General features: G+C 40.3%; 1 protein-coding gene, 1 long non-coding RNA gene and 1 other non-coding gene across 8 annotated transcripts; 1 reads left to right on the forward strand and 2 right to left on the reverse strand.

The window, feature by feature from the left end:
- Positions 1-333: 333 nt before the first annotated feature.
- On the reverse strand, positions 334-15,334 carry LOC119146260. 6 transcript variants are annotated; one of them, XR_005103681.1, is made up of 5 exons: positions 15,083-15,334; positions 14,089-14,156; positions 9,874-9,909; positions 4,343-5,853; positions 334-777 (listed from the first exon to the last, which is right to left on the reverse strand). It is a non-coding gene; the product is annotated as an uncharacterized LOC119146260 (long non-coding RNA). The 6 variants fall into 6 exon arrangements; XR_005103679.1 differs by lacking the exon at positions 334-777 and adding an exon at positions 2,340-3,913; XR_005103678.1 differs by lacking the exon at positions 334-777 and adding an exon at positions 6,584-8,198 and having other exon boundaries at positions 2,340-5,853.
- On the reverse strand, positions 9,532-9,619 carry LOC119147929. The gene has a single exon (XR_005104241.1). It is a non-coding gene; the product is annotated as a small nucleolar RNA SNORD93 (small nucleolar RNA).
- Positions 15,335-15,340: 6 nt separating the features above from the next.
- Positions 15,341-20,313, forward strand: TOMM7 (translocase of outer mitochondrial membrane 7). Its single transcript, XM_037383648.1, has 3 exons — positions 15,341-15,488; positions 18,887-18,935; positions 20,089-20,313. The coding sequence occupies exons 1-3, from the start codon at positions 15,386-15,388 to the stop codon at positions 20,102-20,104; spliced, it is 168 nt and encodes a 55-aa protein (XP_037239545.1). The 5' UTR covers positions 15,341-15,385; the 3' UTR covers positions 20,105-20,313.
- The last annotated feature ends 1,359 nt before the right edge of the window (positions 20,314-21,672 follow it).

Consider the following 21,672-nt stretch of genomic DNA (forward strand, 5'->3'; position numbering starts at 1 on the left):
GCATGAAATGCTGTACAAAGTCCCTCTTCGTTGAGCAAACCAGGCATTTAATTAAGCAATGGGAGGAAACTACCATCTATATACTACAGGTTGTTACTATGCCACATCTAGGAAAGAATACAAGAGCTAGGTCAAGTCACGCATACTTCTGCCCCTCTCTCTGTGGGGGAGTTATGACATGGTCCTCAACATGAATGACTTCGTTTGTGTAACAACGGGAAATGACTGTAACGGGGAGACTGGCGTGAGAAAGGCCAGTGTGAGATCTTAGGGAAGAGGAAGGGAGTATTGATTTACCAAATCTTTCAGCAAGTTGGTTTTATCCACTCGCACTCATTCTCCTATATATTTAATTCATTCACACTTCATATATTTCAGATATTCACGAGCACCGAGACACATGAGACCGAATGGCCCGGCCAGGACCGCTCATACTTGACACAAAGGAGCCGGGACGCCGACTGCCAAGCCCAAGGTTCTCCTCGTCTGGAGACAACAGAGTGACTTCTGGATGGATCTTTCCTGTCCCTTAGGACCCATCAGCTGGTTTGTGGTTGTCTTTTACCTCGGAATCCTGCTTACTTTGTTCTTCGTCAATGACAGGCCGGGTGGCTGCCCATTGCCTGTTTTCTGTTTTCGGCGTGCTTCCCGCGGGGCTCACAGGAGCGGCCTAACTGATGCTGCAGCCCTGTTGCCGTCCCCCTGGGGCCAGGGCGCTGGGTCTTATGCTGGCGGCTTGTCTGTGTTGCGGCTGTTTTCAAAGCGTAGGTCTGTGGCCTTGACATAAAGAGCAATCCCTTAATTATTCTGCTGGGAATGTTTTTTTTGTGTCAACAAAACGGGCAATTCTCTTAGCCCTCTGTTCTGCTGTTCCTGCTGGTGCTTGCACACATTGCCATTCGTGCCTCGTTCATACAAAGTATGACTTTTTCTGTTACAAATGTCTACAGCTGCTGTAGGTATTCCTGATCCCCTTTTATTAGAATTTATTATCTCTCTAAAATATACATCTAATGCCACGCACAGTCTCTGACAGCAGGCAGATGAATGGTCTGTTGAAATGTAAATGAAGCTTGTAAATGTTAAGGTATCGCACCCAGTGAAAAAAACCTCTAAAATCTGGGGGGGGCTCCATCTTCCGTGGCTGCTGAAGCACAGACTTATTAAAATGCGGAAGTAGGTATGAAATAATTAAAACACTGACGTGGCTGATATAAAGAGCTTGAAAAATAAAATTATGCCTGCCAAAATAGTAAATGGAACTGACAGTATTTCCCATGACGGGTGCTGAACGGTTTTGGTGCTGTGAAGTTACCGCTCTAAATTTCTCCCTGTTGTTAGTGGGAGAAAACCAAACCACTCACAGTTTAGTATCTTCTGGCTTATGCCCAGCAGTGGAAGTTATATGTTATCGCTGACAGGTGGCAGAATCCTAACGTTACCCTGAATCTTGAAGCTGATGTTTGCTGGCCCTGATCGGTGCTGGGTCCGGGGTCAAGAGGCGCTGAGGTTGCATGGGACAGCATCAGACAGGGAAACGAAGGATATGCAGTAAGGTCCCTAATTAGTCTTTTGCAGCTAGTTATTAAAAACCAACGTTGATCAACTGAAAACTGACCAGTAGGAGCCTGCATGCTCCTGGCTTTTAGCCTTATTTTAGCTACTCACTATTGCTTGGAAGTAGAATCTTAAAATCTGATCTTAGTAACCTTGTTCTTTCTGCAATCAGATTTTTTCCTGCCTCTAACACAGAACTCCCATGTATCAACCTAATAACTTCAATCAAAATGTTCCTGATTTTCTAATGTCAAATATTTGCTTACGTGGTTCTAGGTAGCTGAAACGCTGAGTACTCCCAAGCTGCAGCTGAGGTTTGCTATATGTGTATATACATATACACTACTGATATCAAAGCCGGCTCATTTTAAATTTATTCCGATAAACCTACAGTTCTGTACTGTATATGTACATTTATATACACATAATGCACACATATATGCTGCAGGGTTTCCAGAATTAACTTAAGGCAAGCTAGTTTGGCTACCAATATAATTCCTGCGGCAAGCACAACCTTCCCCATGAGTTATACACCAGTTTCTTGATAGCAGAGACACTGCAACTTGCCAGGTAGCTGTTGAGAAAGGTTGGTGCCTTCATGTTTTATCAGCCTTCAAAAGTGCTGGTTACTCTGCAAATGCTGAAGCCTGCCTCTGCCAGCTGGGCCGCCTACCCTAGCGAGTGGCAAGAATACGACCTCATCAGAAAGCCGATTAAATGCCTTAATGTTTAGGACTCCTACGTTACAGTAAGACACCCATAAAATGACCATGGAGAAAATGCATTGTAACCACTGGTTTATTATACAGGAAACTCTGCAAGTACTAAATTTACTATAAAAACATGCAACAACCAAAGAAGCAGGAAGAAAAAAAAAATGGAAAAAAAAAAAAGCCTCCAGCGTGAACAAGGTTAAGAACCATTTGTGCAAACTGATGTATTTCTGGCTTGGAGCCAAGTGGGGAGAAAAAGAAATTGTCACACATAGATTCCCAGAAGGTGTAACAGAAGATGCAGCACACTGTTGGAGGCTGAAGTATGTCAAAACCAAAATTAGCTATTAGTAGTTTCAGATCACTTAAGCAGAGTCTGCTCATAGGTAGTAGACTCCACAAAATTCTAAACACGGAAGCAATCACTGGTGTCTCTCTGCAACTTGTGACAGTAGGTATAAACATACTTGATTTATGAAGGGGGAAGGTGGCTTCAGCACACATGTAAGGATGCTGGCAACTTGACAGCAGCAAGCTTTAATTCCATAGAAGTAGAAGTATCTTTTCACTGTCATTAAAATTCCCATCTCTGAAAGTACCACTACCAGAATAACTGATTTTGATCAAACACAGTTGTACAAGCTTTATGCACGGCATATGTGAATTTCTTTCATTTTTTTTTAAATCCAAACTCAGTATACTTTGCCAATAAAATACTATTTTATTTTTTGTCACAGGCACACAACAATGCCATGTTCTTTATTCAGACAGTATATATCTATGCATTTGTTTCCATGTAAAGAAATACAACAACAGGCTTTTGGTCAGTCTACCTATAGCAACAGCTGCTGCTCCAAGAGAGTTATTTTGCATTATCTGCAACTCCCTCTGCAACTGAGATGGGCCTGCTCAGCAGAACAAGCACAACTGCACATAACAATGACGTGCTTCTGAGGTAGGAATATCTTAACTGCTTTTAAATCATTAATTTTTTTATCATTTCACATATGTATTACAAATAAAAGGGAAAGCTGGTTACAAACAAAAACGAATACACACCATCTAGGATTAGTGTAAGAAAAGACCATTGTGGAGGTAGAGCTGTAAACCTGTGAAGCTTACAGCAGGAAAAACTTGCCATGCTCCCAAAAGCTCAGGCTTATTTCCCTTTGATAATGGTTTTAACTGGAAGATGTAATCAGTTACACCAGTAACAATAACAATGTAAAACTCTCCTTTAACTCCATGTATCGAACAGCTGTAACTGGCATGGTGGAACTCTCATTCTCCCCCATATTCAGGACATTTTTAACATTAATTTTCATATACACCTTATTTTACATAAATGCTCTATCAACACTTTCCCTATTTATACATCATTTTAATGTTTATAGCTTACAAGTTGTCTGTCAAAAAAATTTAAGAGTGTAGAGTGGATTTATCTGTGGTTTTAATATAAAGGCAATTTTACCACAGAAAGTTTTGATTTTTACCATGGAGCAAAAGGTAAAAAAAGCCACCTATAAGCTGGGAACATGGGTTTTGGCTTATCTAGGGGGGCAGACGGATGTTATCCTTCCCATGAACCCACAGCTTTGTGCTCTTGCTGGAGATTGTGCTAGTTCTTCCAGTGTGTTGTACTTCTGCTCCGAGAATGAAGGATGTTGCAAGAAACCGAGAGAGGGAATTAAACAAGACAGCTAAAGCCTCCTCACGCTGAAATACAGCAAATCTAAAAAATTCTGGATGGAATTGGTGCTACTCTGGAATTAAGGTTTAATTTTAGACTCAGAATATGGTATATTAAATGTACCCTTTACAATATCATAGCATTTGCCCTGAGAGTATGAAATAATATTTATTTCTTTTAGTTTACAGGTCGCAATGTATTGTTAGGGATGAATTAAAAAAGTTTGACACCAGGAACCATACTTCTCAAAGCAGCAGTTTTAGTTAATTGAACTGCTATCTTTCTTGCTTCTTCTTGAGTTAAGGGATATAAATTAGTCTATAGAATTAGTCTGTAAATAAATGCCTTCAATGAGTGTTATTTTGAGGAGAGGAGAGCTTACCTTCTGCAGAAGAGAAAATTATCTTTTCTCTTTTGAGGGTACTTGCATTTCCAGGCCTCTGTGAGTTATAGGAAGCGATGACTACTTGGAGATGTCAGCTCTTTGTGAGGTGTAAAATCATAAAGTACAAGGAGAAATCATCAAGAATCGTAACGGAATTCAAAGTAGACTCTTGTAATCTATTCTTACAAACCTTCACACAGTACTTAGAAAGTCCTAAAGTTGAAAAGTAACAGGCTATCACAAAGGTTGTCTGAACGCCCTCCCTGCACATGTCTGTCTCTGGACTTACTTCTCTGAAGGTTATCCTGAAATTCATTGCTTCAATTTACAGTAATAAGGTTTGGAATAACTCCCACATTGGTTTAAGTTACATTAAATCACTGCCAGATATTTCTGACTCCTATTTTAACATGATTTGTCTGGAAATATACCAAAAATGAGTAACACAGTCATAAGTAATACAGTATTTGAGTCCAAACTATTAAGTGCCCACCCATTCACATTCTAATTTATGATTTTCAATGCTGTCCTTTTCACTGGAGTCATATAAACCAGTGACTAATTCCCACCATCAACAAATGTCCACTACAAATCAGCAGTAAGAAAGAAAAGGAAAAAATACACTGTGCAATGTGCTCATTCATTGTACAAATGGAGCTTTCAATATGCAGCACCAGATGTTCTGTGGTGTATCTTACATGAGCCTTGGGAATGGCAAGCTTTGTAACAGCATGCCTCCAGTCTTCTCTAGAAACAGAAAGAACAGTTGACACTAAGGCTTATAGATAAAAAAACCCAGTGTATTTTTATAATTTAAAAATCTGTTACGCTGGGTAATGACCTCCTAAGAATACAAAGAAAATGGAACAGATAATCCCATGAATATTACTGACCACAGGTACAGTATATAGAGTGGGCTTGGTGAGTTAGCAGGAACCCTACTGAAGCACTCATAATTTGAAATCCTTGTAATTAAAGATGAAGGGAAGGGAGGAACAATCAGTTAGCATCTTAATCCTTCACCTGTATGCAAACTGACTTTCTAACTATACATTTCCTAGTACTGAGATTGGACTGGCTTTAAAGGTCTATGTAGAAAGGCTCTTCATTCCTTTGTAAGAACACAACCCAACTTTAAGAATGACAAATATACATAAAAATGCAGAGTACTTGTTTTATTAATACAATACTATTCTTAAAGCAGATCTTTAGCCACCTAATCTGATCACCACCCACCTTCCTGAGAATATTTTTCTCAAGATTACAACCTGCCTGTCAGGCTACCTGGCCTATTTCATCAGTGTAAGCTCCTCAACCTCAGCAACGTGGGCTGCTAGCAATCTTTTCCATAATGTTTGCAAGAGTTAGACATGCCACAGTTTCTTTGTGCAAAAGATATGCTTGAACACTGAGCTAGATCTCAAAAATCTGGATTTTGTTCTTGCTTCTGTAGGTCACCTTAGACGGGTAAGTTGCAAGGCCATCACTTTATTCCTCAGTTTCTTCATCTGTAAAATGTAAATATGTAAAATAATAATATTCATTAGCTTTTAAAAAACATTTTAGAATATACACTGTTAATTATCAAGCAGTGTGGATTCTCTCATAAGTAACACACAACTGCTAATACGACTTACCCACTTTCATATTAGCACCTTTATTTAAACGTTCACTGTTCTTACAGCAACATAGCAAAACACTCATTTCGTCTAACAGCAATTGCAAAAAAAAGCTTTTATCCAGCAGAAGCGTAATTAGAATAGTAAAGGTGATGAGATCGTCACCAGCTTTCAGTTTGAGGGCCCATCTGGTATTTTAAGTTCAAGTAACTGAAGTAGCAAAACCAGTTTCCAATTCAAGCCTGCCCTCCGCTGGCTTTAATGAAACACTGCTGATGAATTTTGCATCAATAGCATCTTCCCGTAATGAAGTGGAGGAACTAAATTAACAGAAACTGATACAATTTATTGATTGAGAACTTCAGTCAGCATTTCTTTTTAAAATTTTTTAACAGTAGTTTAATTTTAAAATTTATTTTTAAAGTCCTATATAGGCTTCCTGGCAGATACTTGTTCTTCAGGATTTCAAAAGCTCACCAGCATTTCAGTGGCTGGAACTAATATACAACATGGGAGGTTACATTCTGCACATGGTTTTAAAGACATTTCATAGAAAAACTGCAGAAAAATATTTTGCTATGATACAATTAACGATTTTAATACATAGTGCTATACGTACTAGTGCAGTACTAATGTCCTAAGAGACCAGCATGTCTAGTCTAGTCTAGTCCTCTGTCACTAGAAGCAGTCTTTCCCCCTAAGATGTGAAAGAACAGCTTTTATTACCGTGTTTATTTTAGAAAGAACTTCCCATCCCAAATCCCACAGGCAATTAACTCGCCTCTTAACTCAGGAGGACTCATTTTCCTTTCTATATTTAAAATAGGAAGGTAACTGGGGGGGATGGGGGAAGCTATCTTAGTTATACTTACTCACATAGATTCATCTAGCATGATTTCGACCCCTAGGTGACATTTGTGTCTGGAATACAGAATCTATACCATTATGCACTGGAGGATTTGATCAAGCTGAAAAGCCTCAGATTAATTTATCTTGTCATCTTCATGCTTCGTTACACTTAACAGCACCTAATCTCTTGTGACTGCTACCTTAAAATGAGTAAAATGTGGTTTCTTCAGATGTCTACTTAATATACACTTGAAAAAAAAAAAGAGAAAGAATTAAACTATTACAGAAATGCCATTTTACTTGGACCTGTGTGCCTAACAGACTTTATGAAGCAGAACATAAGGAACTTGCAGGGGTTCCTTGAACGTCCTCTGCTAAAATTCTTGCTGCAATGGCTATCGTTCAATATAGAACCTGTAGGAGTCCCTATAACATTTTACAGGAAGCGGTGAAAGACAACTAATCTGTCCTCACTGTTTTGTGGTGGCTTTTTTGTTTTGTTTTGTTTAGTTGGTTTCTTATTGTTTTTTTTTGGTTTGGTTTTTTTTTGCTTCAGGTAGGAAGCTATACAAAAATCTACTGAAATCTCATTAATCACTCCAGTGTGTGCTGGTACAGATTGTGCTCTTAAACTGGATTTCTGCACTCCCAGGAGATTACTGTTTGAGATTTTTAATAATCCTAACTGAAAAGCAGCAACACTGCCACACTGAAACACTGGTTCTTTTCCTGAAAGGTTACTGGTGTTCTGGTGTGTTAGTGGAAGGAGTCTAAGATGAACTTACAGATATGTTAATTAAGCTGTCAATACATAGAGAAGAGATACTTGTGTGCCTACTTGACAATATTTTAAAATTAATAAAATCTAAAAACATTTGTCTGGGCTAAATATGGCATATGATTATGCTAGAATCGACAGAGTCTGGGCAGAAATTATGTATGAAAGACAAAAAGGACAGCATTTTAAGAGATTAAGGTTTATGTTCACAGAATAGTAAAAACTTCATTAACCATGAGTTGCACTTCATTTAATCCTGATAGCGCTACACAAGACTTGCAAAGGAAGATCTTTCCTTGATCACCAACCCCCAGGTATCTGTGAAAGGCCTTAATTACTCTTCATTATAATACTGAATTACTGATTGTAACCTTCCATGTGCTGAAGATCTCAAAGAAATTTTCAGTGAAATCCGAGCTACTGAAAAGCGAAAAATAAAGACGGGCATAAATGCTGATACTTTTGTCAGTACCAGTTTGACTTCAGGTTCTGGAAGGCAGCTCTTCCTGGAGGGTCACCTTTATACAGAAGCCCATGCGATGCATCCTGAGCTTGGCGAAAGGAGGTGTGAACTGCTCCTTGCCTTGTTGGTGATGGTTAAGCCATGCTGAATCAGGAACATGACTAAAGGTTTGTCCTTAAGTTTCTGAAGTCAATTCCCCCAAAGCCGACAATCAAGATAAAATAATACCTATGTTCAGTTTATCTAACTGTTTTGTTCAATATTTAGATATACTGAGAAAGATTCAGTTTATACATATACATGACATTTACTTTGTTGACTGGGTAATCTTACCCGAGATCTGAAAATATACGTATTTTAACCTCTTGTATTATGCTCTGGACTCCATAATTTGCATTACAAGCTGTTAAAAAATGTTATAATGACAACACTAAAACCTAGACTATCTTTGAAGCAAGAATTAAAGCTATGCTTTAAATTTTATTTAAATTAAAACTATGCTAAATTAAAATTTAATTTATACTTTTATCTTAACAAACACCCTTCCTCTTTTGGAGGCACCAAAGGAAAAGGATACTTAGGGATATACACAGTAACTGAAACTATTTATTTTAGCAGTGACTCAAGATAAAAACCAGAACAAACTCATATTCTAGCAGAAAACCCAGACAGACCTGTTCCACATCCACCTGGTGCATTTCAACTCAGAGGTCCTTCTTTTCGCTTTACTACTTGTTTTCTCTTTGCTTATGATCAGGGGCTAATTAGTATCTTCTTGTTGTTGTTGTTGTAGTAAACATTTAGCTTGTAAAATTTGAAAGAGTGCATCCAAAAGCGCTATTGTAAATCAGTGAAGTGAATGCTGTGCATCAATCAGTTACTATTTTTAAGTATTTCACTGTCAGAAAAAGTCATTTCAGCAGCATGTTTTGGTTTTTTAGATGGATGCTAAGAAAGACTATTACAACAAATGCTCATTGAAGACAGGAAGCAGAATTTGACTTTTAATTACAACTGTTATTTTTCAAATACTCCAATTTATGTTCTGTTTCAAAAAGAACTATTTCGTTTTCATGTGCAATGCTGTCAACTGATTGCAAAGACATACATTCTTAGCTTCATGGTTGCCTCACCTTAATAAAATGTACTAAGGCCAGAATTAGTACAAAAATAAGTATACTAAGAGCAAAGACTTTTGGAAATCAGAATATATTCACTGTTTTCCTCACCTTGTTTCAATCACAGTAAAAATTTGCCTAGAACAAGCATCTCTTAAGTCCTTTAGAATCGTTGTAGTTATGTGTTGTTATAGTAACATATTCTTTAGCAACAAAAATCTACTTGAGATCTGTTGACAAATAAAAGGTTTAGTATCTTTAGAGGAAGATCCTCCTAGAGCTACTGAAACCTTCACTGCTCAGATGCCAAAAAAAGCTTAATTTAAAAACAAAGATTGAATAAATATGAATATTAGTTTTGGCCTCAGAAAATCCTTTAATCCATCAGGTTTTTGCGTATCATTGAAAGTATGCAAGGAATCAGATTATTGTTTTCATCCTCGGCCAAATACTGCAATCATAAAAACATGTATTTAAGAACTGTTGTGTTTTTAGAGGAACTACCAATAGTAAAAGGTAGCAGTATCTTTAAATGTAACAATTTTCATTATTAAATGAAGATGGGAAGAATGGGAAAGTCAAGTTTCAAACAACAACAACAAAGTTTTGCAACAGGTAACACTCAATTTTCAAGCACAACAGCAGTTCTTCTCAAAGGTCTCTAAAAGCATTTGATGAGGTTCTGTTGAATGCTGTCTCACCTCAAACTGCTGTGTCTCCTTCACTGGCCTTGGGAGCTGTAATGAAAAATAATGAAATTATTACTGTTTTGCAGTTAACTCCCCATTACCACTCAGTTTTGGTTTATTTTTAAATAAATAAATTTTGTATTGAATATACAGAATTACTACACTTTGCTTTTTGTTCCTACCACTCTGGTCAGTTTACTAATTTTCTTTATAGGCATCTGACAGCACCACTTTTCTTGGAAATATCCTGTATCAGACAGTGACTAGAGTACAGCCAACAAGTATCACACAGAAATTCATATAAAAGAGATTGTAATCTGGACAGAAATTTTTTATATGCATCACTGCTCTGTATTTCAAGTGTATTTTGAAAATATGTGAAATACAAAACCTCATGTACTCAGATCCAAGTAATCTAGGTCTTAACAACATTCAAGAGAAATTTTAAGAATTCTGACATTTCCCACATGACATAATTGGACAGCCTTAGTATTTTTTTATTTTGACTAAAGGGATTTCCATTTTTATTTGTCTCTCTGTGAAACAAAGGAGCAAGGAACACTTGCCAGACCGGTAGTACTGCAGGGTAGCTGTGATTTATTATACTAAATGAATGGGAATACTCAAATGGAATGGAAGAAAAGGACCATCATTAACAGGGCACAATCAAAACAGAAAGGCTAATCATAATAATAACGTGAAATAGAACATGTAGTCATAATATACTACCAATTTCACTGACAACGTAAAGGTTCAGCCTGTAATGGAAATCTGTTAAATACATCTTGCTTGTGTCCTTGTATTATTTATACTGATTTACAGTGTAATCCTGAAGTATGAAATGCCTACCACAGTATCTTTGAAATGTAAGTTCCTCCTAAATGGGATAAACTCAAAGTTTGTTCCCAAGCAGATGAATTTAATGCAGTTTCTTGAAGGGGAAATCTGAAAAGTGAGAGTGGTAAGAGTATAATGGAGCTCTGCAATGACTTCCTGTGTAGAGTTTACAGAAATTTTCCACAAACTTTTAATGTGCCACTTCACTTTGCCTCCCTCTTCAGCTTTCTGAGTTGCACGGCTTTGTAGTGTGTTGACATAAAGCCTTAGAGGTCTGCAATTCTTTAATGTGAAATCTACCCTTGGCACCAAAACCAGACAACTAAAGTCATCAGACTGAGTGACATTATTTCCCTGAGCCAGAGACTCATGCTTAAGTGATTCAGTCCTCTTTATAAGAATCTCAATTCTCTCCTTTACTCATAAATTCGAAACATTAATCTGGTTTACAATGAGTGTTAGTGGTATTAATTTGCTATGAAAACACAGCACCTGCAGAATTACTGCTAATCAAGTTAATAAAACAGGAGGGATTCATGTTCTTGTCCCAGTTAAAACCTCTGATTTTATTTTATTGTTGTTGCTGATCACACAAACTATGAGGCAAGAGAAATTCAAAGAGGTTTTTCGTAACAAAAAAAATGTCAACATATATGGTATTACTGTCTTTTGTCACTCCAGCAATTAAGGCTCTTTCTTTTCTTCTTTAATGAAAACATTTCAAGTCTTCATTATCAGCCATAAGAGAAAAAGAATAAAATAAATCCAACGTCCTTCACGGAAGCATTACAATAAATTACAAATGTGAACTAGCGCCCACAGCTTGCCTACAACATCCTACTTCTATCTTCTCGAGGCAAAGCTGCCTCTATCAATCTCTTAGAGTGCCCATTTCTTTGGGTATTACTTCTCCCTTCAAAACAGCTATTGTTTCATACCTAAGCATTGGCACCTTTGTTTTTAGGGGCTAATTTTCAATATTTCAATTATTTGGATAGTGCTGTCCCACCAGACTGAACTTGCAGGGAAGATGACTGATGTTCTCTTTTACCCTATGGCTGAGTCAATAGCTCACCAAAGGACTCTCAGACCCTCTAACATCCTAGGTGCCACCAGAGCCAAATAAAGGCACAGAACGCTTCTGGAGTCAGTACAAACCTTTGCTATTGGCATGCTCTGGGGGTTTTTTTGTGTTGTTTGGGGTTTTGTTTGGTTTTGTTTTGTTGCAGGGTGGTGGTGTGTATGTGTGTTGGGTTTTGGTTGTGGGTTGTTGTTTTTTTTTTTTTTTATTGCAGATATGATACAGATGCATGTTATGATGGAAGAAATGCTGTTCTCCAGTCACTTCTCTTAGTTTACAAATACCCTTTCTCAGCTTCAGTCTGTAACACTACATAAATTCAGACCATTAGCTATACAGAATAAACTGGTTTATTTGCATACAAAATACATGTACTTGTGCTTTTCTAGGCCACAGCAATGATTTTGTTTGCAAGAGAACTGTGGCAAAGAAATATTTATTTTCTTGCTGTTGATTTCCTGGCTTCTACAGTTAAATAAAGGAAATAACCTACAAGCTTTTAGTCAAACGTCAGAAGTAGCAAACATGAGAAATGAAAACTATCAAGGAAAGCTTCTGTGCTCTGAAAATTATTCCTTGACTTTATGTGAAGGCAACAAGAGAATCACCTGGTACACGCGGCACACTTGTGAATATCCTTTCTCAAGAACATCCACAATAAGAATATATTGTATCACATGTGACACTGTTAAACCAATTTATACTCGAAGGAGACAGAGCTGTCTAACCGTTGTTCAGTAAATTTGACCATCTGAATCCTACTTACACTAAAATTACCAGCATTTTAAAGAAAAATACCTTTCAAATTTAATTCCAGTACAGTGGGTCACATTTTACTGTAATATTTTGTGAGAGATTATGAACAAGCTGTGTGCTGTAACAAACAGTTGCTTTTGTACATTTAGAAAGAACAAGCTGTAACACCCCCCCCCCGTTAACTACACTGTGGAAGCAGATCTGATTTAGTCTCATCTAGAAAGGAAAATCAATGTAATACAAACTGCTGAAAAATAGGTTCCTGCAGCAACCACTTCTCTTCCTTTGCAAGGGTCAGAAAAGAGAGCTCATTGGTTTGACCTTTTTCTCTTTTGAGTATGACAAACCATTACTGACAAATGAATGTGCCACTTGCACTACACTTTTTTGGAAGAATAGTACATTTGTCATTTTGAATGTCTACACAATTCTACTCATGAGTGTACTAGTTTGAAAAGTTTGACAACAGTGATATACCAAAAAACCTGAAAGCTAATGCAAACCTACAGATAGAAAGACTTGTTACCTCAAGTTAGAATTCCCAGCTCAAATGCATGACTAACCCTAAAATAATTTAACGATAGTTACATAATATTCAATTTCAGGAGCAGAAATACAGCAATCCACTGATGTACAAGTACCAGGCCAGATACGACAAAGTAGGAGTTATATGACCACATTGGTAAGTACAAACTCGCCTCTAATACCATGCAGAAAAAAGCAACAGACAAACAGCACTTCAGAGGCAGCTCTGTCTTTTATGGATGAAATATCTGTATTACTAGTTGCCCATGACTGCCACAGAAAAGTCTTCATTAGTATGTTCCAGCAATTCTGGATTCGTTAATGGAAGTATTCCATTAATCTGAAGGTACTATTTCTAAGTAACACCACCTTGGTTGCCAAAAAATGAACTGGAAAAAGCCCTACCTGCAAGATGATACTGGCAACACTTCATTTTTAAAGCGAAATGAAGACAACTAGCAAGTATTCTTCTGCCTATCCCAGCAGCTTACCTGCTGCAGGAAGAGTGGAGTAAGCCAAACTGATCAAAAACTTCATCAAGCAAAACTAACCCTCACAAAGTCAATTGACACAACACGTGCTCCCATTATCATCTGTCGCTATCTGGAGCACACTTTGTTGCCCCTAATGGCTAAGAATGTATAAAGAAAATATGTCACATGATCATGTCATATGCCATTTGACACGAAGGCATATTCTTTTGGGAAAGGTGTAGGTTCACAGTCCAGGCTTCCTACTGATGCTCATCTGCTCATTTGCTTAGGGATAAGCTATTCCGTTCATAAAGAAGCCACTCACAAACTCTAAGCCTCTGCTTTACTTGTTAGATATTAAATGTGTCTGTCACATGACTAGAAATATCGATGTATCTCATCAACACGTTTAATGTGCACGAAAGTACAGTGCATATGGACTGGCTTACATAAGAAAAGGCTATTTGTGCATTTGGTAACACAACAACATGTTTATGCCGCCACAACACCAAAATACTTCTTTATCCCCCACATTTTGATTATTGGTAGACTTACCGTGGCAAAAGCAAGCTGCAGACTGCTAGAATCCTTCACATGGCTTGCAGCTGGCTACCTGTCCATACCTGGAGAGCAAAGAGCAAGCTGTAAGCTCATGTTCTTATCATCCTGGAATGGCAGAGCACGCATCCACACACTGGAAGAAGAAATGTGGTATTTGTATAAGAGATATTTATTACAGCCCTGGATTCTATTTTGGATCTAAAAGCACTGACAAAATGGCTACAGAACTTCAAGTAATTGCCTTAGGCAAACCAATACATAACATGCAGAGCTTTAACTGTGTCTGGTCAATAAATCACGACTATGAACAAAACCGAGTAGGTTTCTGCAGTGTCACAAGGACTGACTTCTAAAAACTTTGGTTTCAGAGTTTCCATATGCAATTAAATTCCCTCTAAACTATGACAGGAGTTTGATGTAGTTAACATGGGCAATCTGTATCATGTCTCTTAAGTAACTCAGCCCATTAGCAATACTAGGAACCTGAAGGCCTGGCTCTGGCACTACAGCAGAAGGTAGCAGGAGGCCTGAGAAAGAATGAACATGGTACAAATGCGACACAACTCAGGGAGTCAAGGGCAGCGCCATCACACAGCACGACGCCCCGCCGGCAGCGGTGCCAAACAGACAAGAGCTCGGTGCTTTGGGCACTGCAAGGGGCCCTGGCAGAGGCCACTCAGTCACTAGATAGACAAGAAAGGGCCTCGGTGCTTACGGGGGCTCTGAGTCTGTAAGGACAACGGGCTCTCAGCGCTATATTGGCTTTTTTCAACGTTAGGTCTGAAAGCAGAACGCCTCTCCCCATACGGGCAGCCCGGCTTTCACCGCCAGAACTTGCCCGGCCCTCCTGCGTGCTTCCACAGGCCGCACACCCCGCACAGGCACGTCCCGCTCCGTCCAGAAACGCTTCTCTTCTCCCTGCACCGCCACCTGTCACTTACCAGACGCCACGTCCCAGCCTCCAGAGGGGCCTGCGCAGCGCGCGTACCTCGACACCTCCGGGAAAGAAACACGAACGCGGGGCCCAGAGGCAACACGAAGGCGGCCGCGCCCCCTGCGACCCCCCGCCCCCCCCGCCCGGCGAGCCGGACCCCGCGGGCGGCCGCGCATGCCCGGGGGCGGCGGCGAGCGGAGGGAGCCCCGCGGCCGCCATTTTCTCGCCCGTCTCAGGGAAGGGGCTGTCTCCTCCCCGCGACCCGGCGGCGGCGCCATGGAGGCCCGCCCCCCGCCGCTGCCGCAGCGCTACCCGGGCGGCTGGGCTCCTCCTCCTCCGCTCTCCCCCGCCGCCGGCATGCCGAAGCTCAGCAAGGAGGCCAAGCAGCGGCTGCAGCAGCTCTTCAAGGGCGGCCAGTTCGCCATCCGCTGGGGCTTCATCCCCGTCGTGCTTTACTTAGGTCAGCGGCGGCCGGGGGGCCGGCCGTACTGCGGCGCGGGGGTGGCGGTGGCGCTCGGCGGCCGGTGGCGAGGCCGAGGCCGGGGCCGGGGCGGCCGGGCGCGCCCTCCCCCCATCCCGGCCCGGCAGCGCGTGCTCGGGGCGGGTGGGGGGGTGGAAGGGAGCGCGCGCGCGTCGGGGAGAGGCGCCCCCGGGCTGTGCGGGCCTCGCCGCGCATGCGCGGGCGGAGCGGGGCTGAGGGCCCGCCGGTGAGGCGGCCTGTGGGAGCCGTGGGGCAGGGACGGGCCTTGCCCTTGGCCCTGCTGCGCGGTGGCCGTGGGCGCTTCGTTTCTTTCTCTTTTTTTTTTTTTGTCCTTTAAAAAGCTTTTTCTGCGCCCTCCCCTGCCTGGGCGCTGTTGCCGCGCTGGGGCGCGCTGAGCCCGCGTACGCGGTGAGGAGGGGGCGGGCCCCGCGGGAGCGGCCCGGGACTGCGCCACCGGAGCGGCTTGGCGGCGAACGGAGCCGTGATTTAATCATGCTGTGATTATCGGTGACCGACTGGCCTAGCTGCCAGGCTGTGTGTTTCTGGCAGCAGGGCGTCCGTGTGCGAGGAGAAAGCTGTCTGCGGCCAGGAGCCCCTTCGTGGTGCCGCGGGGGTTGCCGGCCTCTGCCTGAGGTTGAGTTTCCAGCTAGGTGCAGGTCACAATCTCTCCCGAAATGGCGTGGCTCCTGTTTCCGAACTGCTGTGGAGCATTCAGGGGATGCTTTGACATCATGCCTGGTGCCCAGGGTGTATTTCACTTGCTCCTGTCATGGGTCTGGCTAGGCATCACCGCCACATGATAGCTGTCCTGCAGAGTTTGGGCTGTATGCCATCAGCTGTCCGTGTTACAGAGCCTGACCTACTTAAGACTTCCACTCCCTGTTAGAAAGCGGGTTTGGATTCCCACCACCGCCACCACAACCACCACTTGGGAGTATTCTACCTGAATCCTTAAAAACCACCGAGGAAGACTATCCTGGATGTAGCTACTTAAGCACATGTGCAGTAGCCGTGACACACTTGTTCCTTTCTTGTGTGGCAAGGGGTCCCAGCAAGGCTAATCCTCGTGGTTCACCTGGTTTATTTTCTGCCCAACTCCAGTGGGTCTTTCTGGAAGAGCATCTAAAACGGGCAGGCACCTCTGCCTTGAATGCAAACCTGAAGGAGGGTTGGGAGCTTAATGTAATTACAGTCAAAGCTGATAGGTTGTTTTAATTAATGGAGGAGAATGCAGCCTCCAATTTGAAGGGCTTTGATTGTTCACATAGTAGATAGCAATCAGGAGAAAGTTGGTCTTTTCAACAGTCGCATACAGGCTTTAACAACTACAGGTAAAAGAGGCCACTTCAAACACTATGGAAAAACACTAATTGGCAGTATTGGGTTTAAGTTTAATTGCACTTCCATTTTTAGTTTGTCACTTGTTTTTGGGTGGGAATTGCAGCAGTGTTTTGTGGCCTGATTTTGCTCTTGCTGAATTTTTGTTTTGATTTTACTTTTATGACAGTATCTATGAATATGGGAAAGATGCTTTTGTTCTCAGGGACATCAGAGGAAGTAAGTTAAGTCATGTAAAGCCATGTCGTTATATTTGAAGTTGCACTGATATCAGGGTACCTTGTATACTTCTGTTACGTAGCAGTGAGAAACTAAGTTGTAGTAGTTTAGCTTCATAACTCCAGAAAATAAGTGTGCTGTTCCACATCTGCATTGCCCTCTTACGAATTTGTCTGCTGTAATGAAAGGACATTAAGTGTAAGCAGATGGGAAGGAGATGTGCAGGTGCCAGTTTTGCTTGCCATAGACATTTGGAGGTGGCATTTACTCAAAGTCTAGAAATGGAAGAACTTTTTTTGTACTGGGATTACAGTTGAATCTGGGAGGGAAGGTGTGATGCAGTGGAAGGGCCGGGGCTACACAGTCTTGGTGTCACTGATTCAAGGTAAATTTTTGTATTGACCCCTGTGTATATGAAATACATGCTAAACTAAACACAGGCAAGGAAACTTTGGGAAATTTTGAGCTTTTAACTTTCTCTGAAAGGCTTTCTAGGTCAGCATGGGATGCTCAGGGGATGTATAAGGGAGCCTGGTATGTGCATGTGCAATTATAGGTAATTGGTCAGGTTTTGGGTGTTTTCGTTGTATTTTGTTGTAGTTTTTTTGCTTTGAAGTGGCTGCCCCTGTTAAGTAGGTAAATTAGACCAGTACAGTTTTGTTGAACCTGGCTTCCTTATTTGAAGGTACTAGGGGGGAAGAAAAGCCAGAAACATTCACACACACAAAGTGTAACTCCTAATACAACTTCATGAATTTTAAAGCAATTTTGCTAGACAGTATGGCAAGCGAAGAAAGTGGGTGAGGGTGCTGAATACTCTCAGATCACACAAGGTTATCTTCAAAGAGTTAACCTGTTCCCCATGAAATTACTGGAAGTTTTTTCGTTAACCTTCATGGCCTGTGTTTCAGGCAAACTGGCGTTAATTATTTATTTGCGGTAAACAAGGGAAATAATGTATTTTTTCATGTAACATCCATTTCTAGATAGCAGATGTAGGAGAGAGTGTGTTGAACAGTACATGAATTGCGTGATTACACTTCAAGACTTTTACAGTTCAGAGGGCAAAGATATTTTATACACTGAACGTTCAGTTGCTTCTCTAGCATTAGTTTGCTTTAGTGAATTGGTACTCGAGTCATTAGCTGAGGATGAACTCTTTGTTATTAACTCTGTCTTAGTTTTCCTGGGTGTTAGTAGGTTGATAAATACTGTGTTTCTTTGCAAGCTTTAGTACTAGATAGCTTTTCAAAAAGTGCCAGTAAAAATGGGAGATGTTAGGTTTAATTGTATTTGACATTTAGAATTCTGTCAGCCTAAATTGAGTGAACTGTTACTGAAATATTTCTTCTAAGTTCTGCATTGGATGTCGTTGCAGAACATTGCCTGTTAGGACTCAGGATGCTTGCTTATAGCAGTTGTAGGTGTCACTGTTGGTACTGCCTTTCTAGGTTGTTTTCTAACCAGCATTTAAAAATCGGCGTGGTTTTGTGTTGTGTTGGTATGTATGTCTTGATCTTTGGGGTAGATAACTTTCTCCATCTCACATAGCTAGTTGGCCCTGAATTTTAAGTCAGGTAAAGATGCAGGTAAGAATTAAAAGCAAAACAAAATTGCCCTGTACACTTGTATTTATTTTCTCTGCTTTCTAACCCTGATAAGAATGTGCAATTTTTATTCAGGTTGGTACACAGCTTCATGAATCACGGTTCTCAGGAGGTCTTCTTTTTTATTGCAGTTTAATGGGCTGGAATAATTTGATAATGATTTAACTATGTCAGAATTTGCACATATTTATATATATGTATGTTTCACTTCAGGTTTTAAGAGAGGTGCGGATCCTGGAATGCCTGAGCCAACTATCTGGAGGTATGTATTGGTTCCGAATGTACATGCAAACCCAGTGCAGGAAGTTGCCATTTTGGGTGTAACCTCTGGACAGCAACAGTTGCACACATTGCTTTCATCCATTGTTTTTGATTGTTTAGGGTAAAAGCATAGCAGGTCATGGTTTTTGTTTCTTCAGAAATCCAGACAAGAAGACAGCAGAATACAAGTTATTGGGAGGGCCTTTCTCTTAATCTTGCATGGCTTTTACTATATGGGACATCCTGTACCTTTTGAGTGGACACTAGTCTGTTGTAGAGCAACAGTTTATGCAAGTTTGTGCACTGAGGAATAACTTTTCAGCTTTCTAGCATGAGTTTAACAAAACCCAATCTCTTGCCTTTGCAAATATGGTAGTAACACTGCATAAAAGCTGCATGAAGTGAAGGGCTGTATCCTTCAATGTTAATCATTGTCTTGAAGCAAAGTGCATTTGCTCACATTGCCTCTTCCTTCTGGAACTGTTTAGTGCTGCAACGTCATGACGTTAGTAATACCTGAATTCTTGTGGTATTTGAGTTTTACTGGATGACTTCCGTGGGTGAGACAAAGTTTTGAAGTGTGACTCTTCTATTTTTCTTGAAATAATTGTGGTTACTGGGCAGAGCTAGGTATTGCTAAGACAAGTAATTGATGGACTGTATTGTTTGCAAAGTCATATATTAATGTTCTAGCTTCACATAGTTATAATGTATAGAAAACCGGGTGCCAAGATCATGTTGCAGTTTCATTAAAATCCTCTGTTGTCTCAAGACTAACTTGCTGGAGGTTTTTTGTTTATTGACACTGTTTCTATGTTTAGCTTCAGTAGCAGTTTGAGACTTTTTCCTGGTTCACTGGGCGTGTCTCTGCACACAGTAAAGTATGTATTGCATACCAGAATGTATGTACACAGATACCAGAAATGTGTTTGGTTTAATCTGAAGCTTACAGATGCTCATTTTTCTAAGCACGTTGATGTTCTGTAGACTGAAATTTTACTTTAAAGGTGGCATTATTTCCGTATTTTGGGGGCTGGCATTTGTTCCGTACATTTACAGGGCTGTTCCTCCAGGCTTGTATTTTACAAATATCCATTTAAAAATGAGTACATGCTGCGAATCTGACTTCGGTTTCCTCCCCCCTCCTCTTCCAGTCTACTTTGGGGATGAAGGATGTGGTGGTCCTGTTCTAGAGCCAGCCGATGGACAGAGAAAGTGTCTGAAGATACGTACATTCCAGAGGATGAGGTGGACACTTACACCAGCTGGCTCAATCAGCTTGCTAATGACATAGGTTGTACATACAACAAAATGGAATTTATATGGACCTAACTTATTTGCATTACAGTGTAATTAAATAAATACAATTTGAATGGTTACGCATTTGTTTTTAAGTCTTTACATAATTAAAATGTAGCAATTTTTATTACACAAAGGATAACCCGTTGTGTGGGTTTTTGGTTTTTTTCCCCAAAATATGATGACATATGATCACCATATTTATCCCTGCTATGAGAAAACTGAGCTCATGTTCTAAATACTTCAATATTCTTCAAAGATTTCTTGCCTAAATGTTGGTAAGCCTCTACAGCTGGTCACTACGCTGACCTATTATTTTTTTGTTTGTTTTCCTTCCTCTTATATTAGTTCATTTCTGGATACATTAAGAATTGAGAGATGTGTACTTTTTTCCTAGCATAGTCTGTTAGTAAAAAGGTGAACTTTTCAGCCAAGTTTACCCTAAAACACTATGTACATTCTCCATAGTTTGGGATGGGGTGGGAGGACAAACAAAAGTGTTCTGTGTGTGTATTGCTCTTAACTGTAAGAGAAATTTGTTAATGTATAACTGAAGGAAGTAACCGAGTACACATAACAGGGTGTATGCTTTGCTTTCACTTCAAAGTCTTGCCTTTTGGAATATTGTTGATTTGGCTTCCGTTGGTTTTCTCCCTTTTAACATTGAAATTCAAGCACTGGGTAGATTACTCTCTCACCTCTAGAACTGTACAGGCTAGGTTGCATCTGTGCAGTGATTTTTAAAAAACTTATTGGCTCCAAACTGTTGTTGCAACAAAAGTAATCTAGATTTCAGATTGGTTTCTTTTTAACCCCATAGATTTTTCAGACAGTTACTACATTAATTAAATGTTTAAGGAATAGGAGACTCCTTAGTTTCTCATCTGTTACGAAAATTCATGGTAAAGTGTTACTGTGTTTAAAGGCAGATGTGATTGGAAAGCAAATGAGCAAAATATTAAATTGAAAAACAAGAACTGGGAAGAAAAAAAAAGTGGGAAACATCTATGAGAGCTAATGCAAACCAGCATGTTCCTTAAAATTCCATTAGTCATGGTAATTAAATCAAATGTCATGAAATAGGGAAACAGCTAATGATAATAGACCACTGCCAGGGGAGCAGAGCAAAGACTGAATGCAGAACACTTTTCTTGTGACCTTACAGCCTGTTGCTAGTGCAGCTTTTCTAGTGCCTTTTTTCTGATGGTAACTTCAGATTAATGTAACTGCTCATATGTCCTAAATTATGAAAGGACTTCAAATTCCAATCCTTTTTCTTGACTGATCCTGATTAAAATAGTAATGAAATAATCTGTTGGTACTTGATAGTGGCTTTAACCATGATCAGGAACATTTTTCTCACGTTGAATCTAGTGGAAAGACCAGAGATACTCAGTATGAAGAGATACGGTATTTGGTGTAAACTCCTATTTCTCAAA

This window comes from Falco rusticolus, chromosome 4 (genome assembly GCF_015220075.1).
Source record: "Falco rusticolus isolate bFalRus1 chromosome 4, bFalRus1.pri, whole genome shotgun sequence".
NCBI lineage: Eukaryota > Metazoa > Chordata > Aves > Falconiformes > Falconidae > Falco > Falco rusticolus.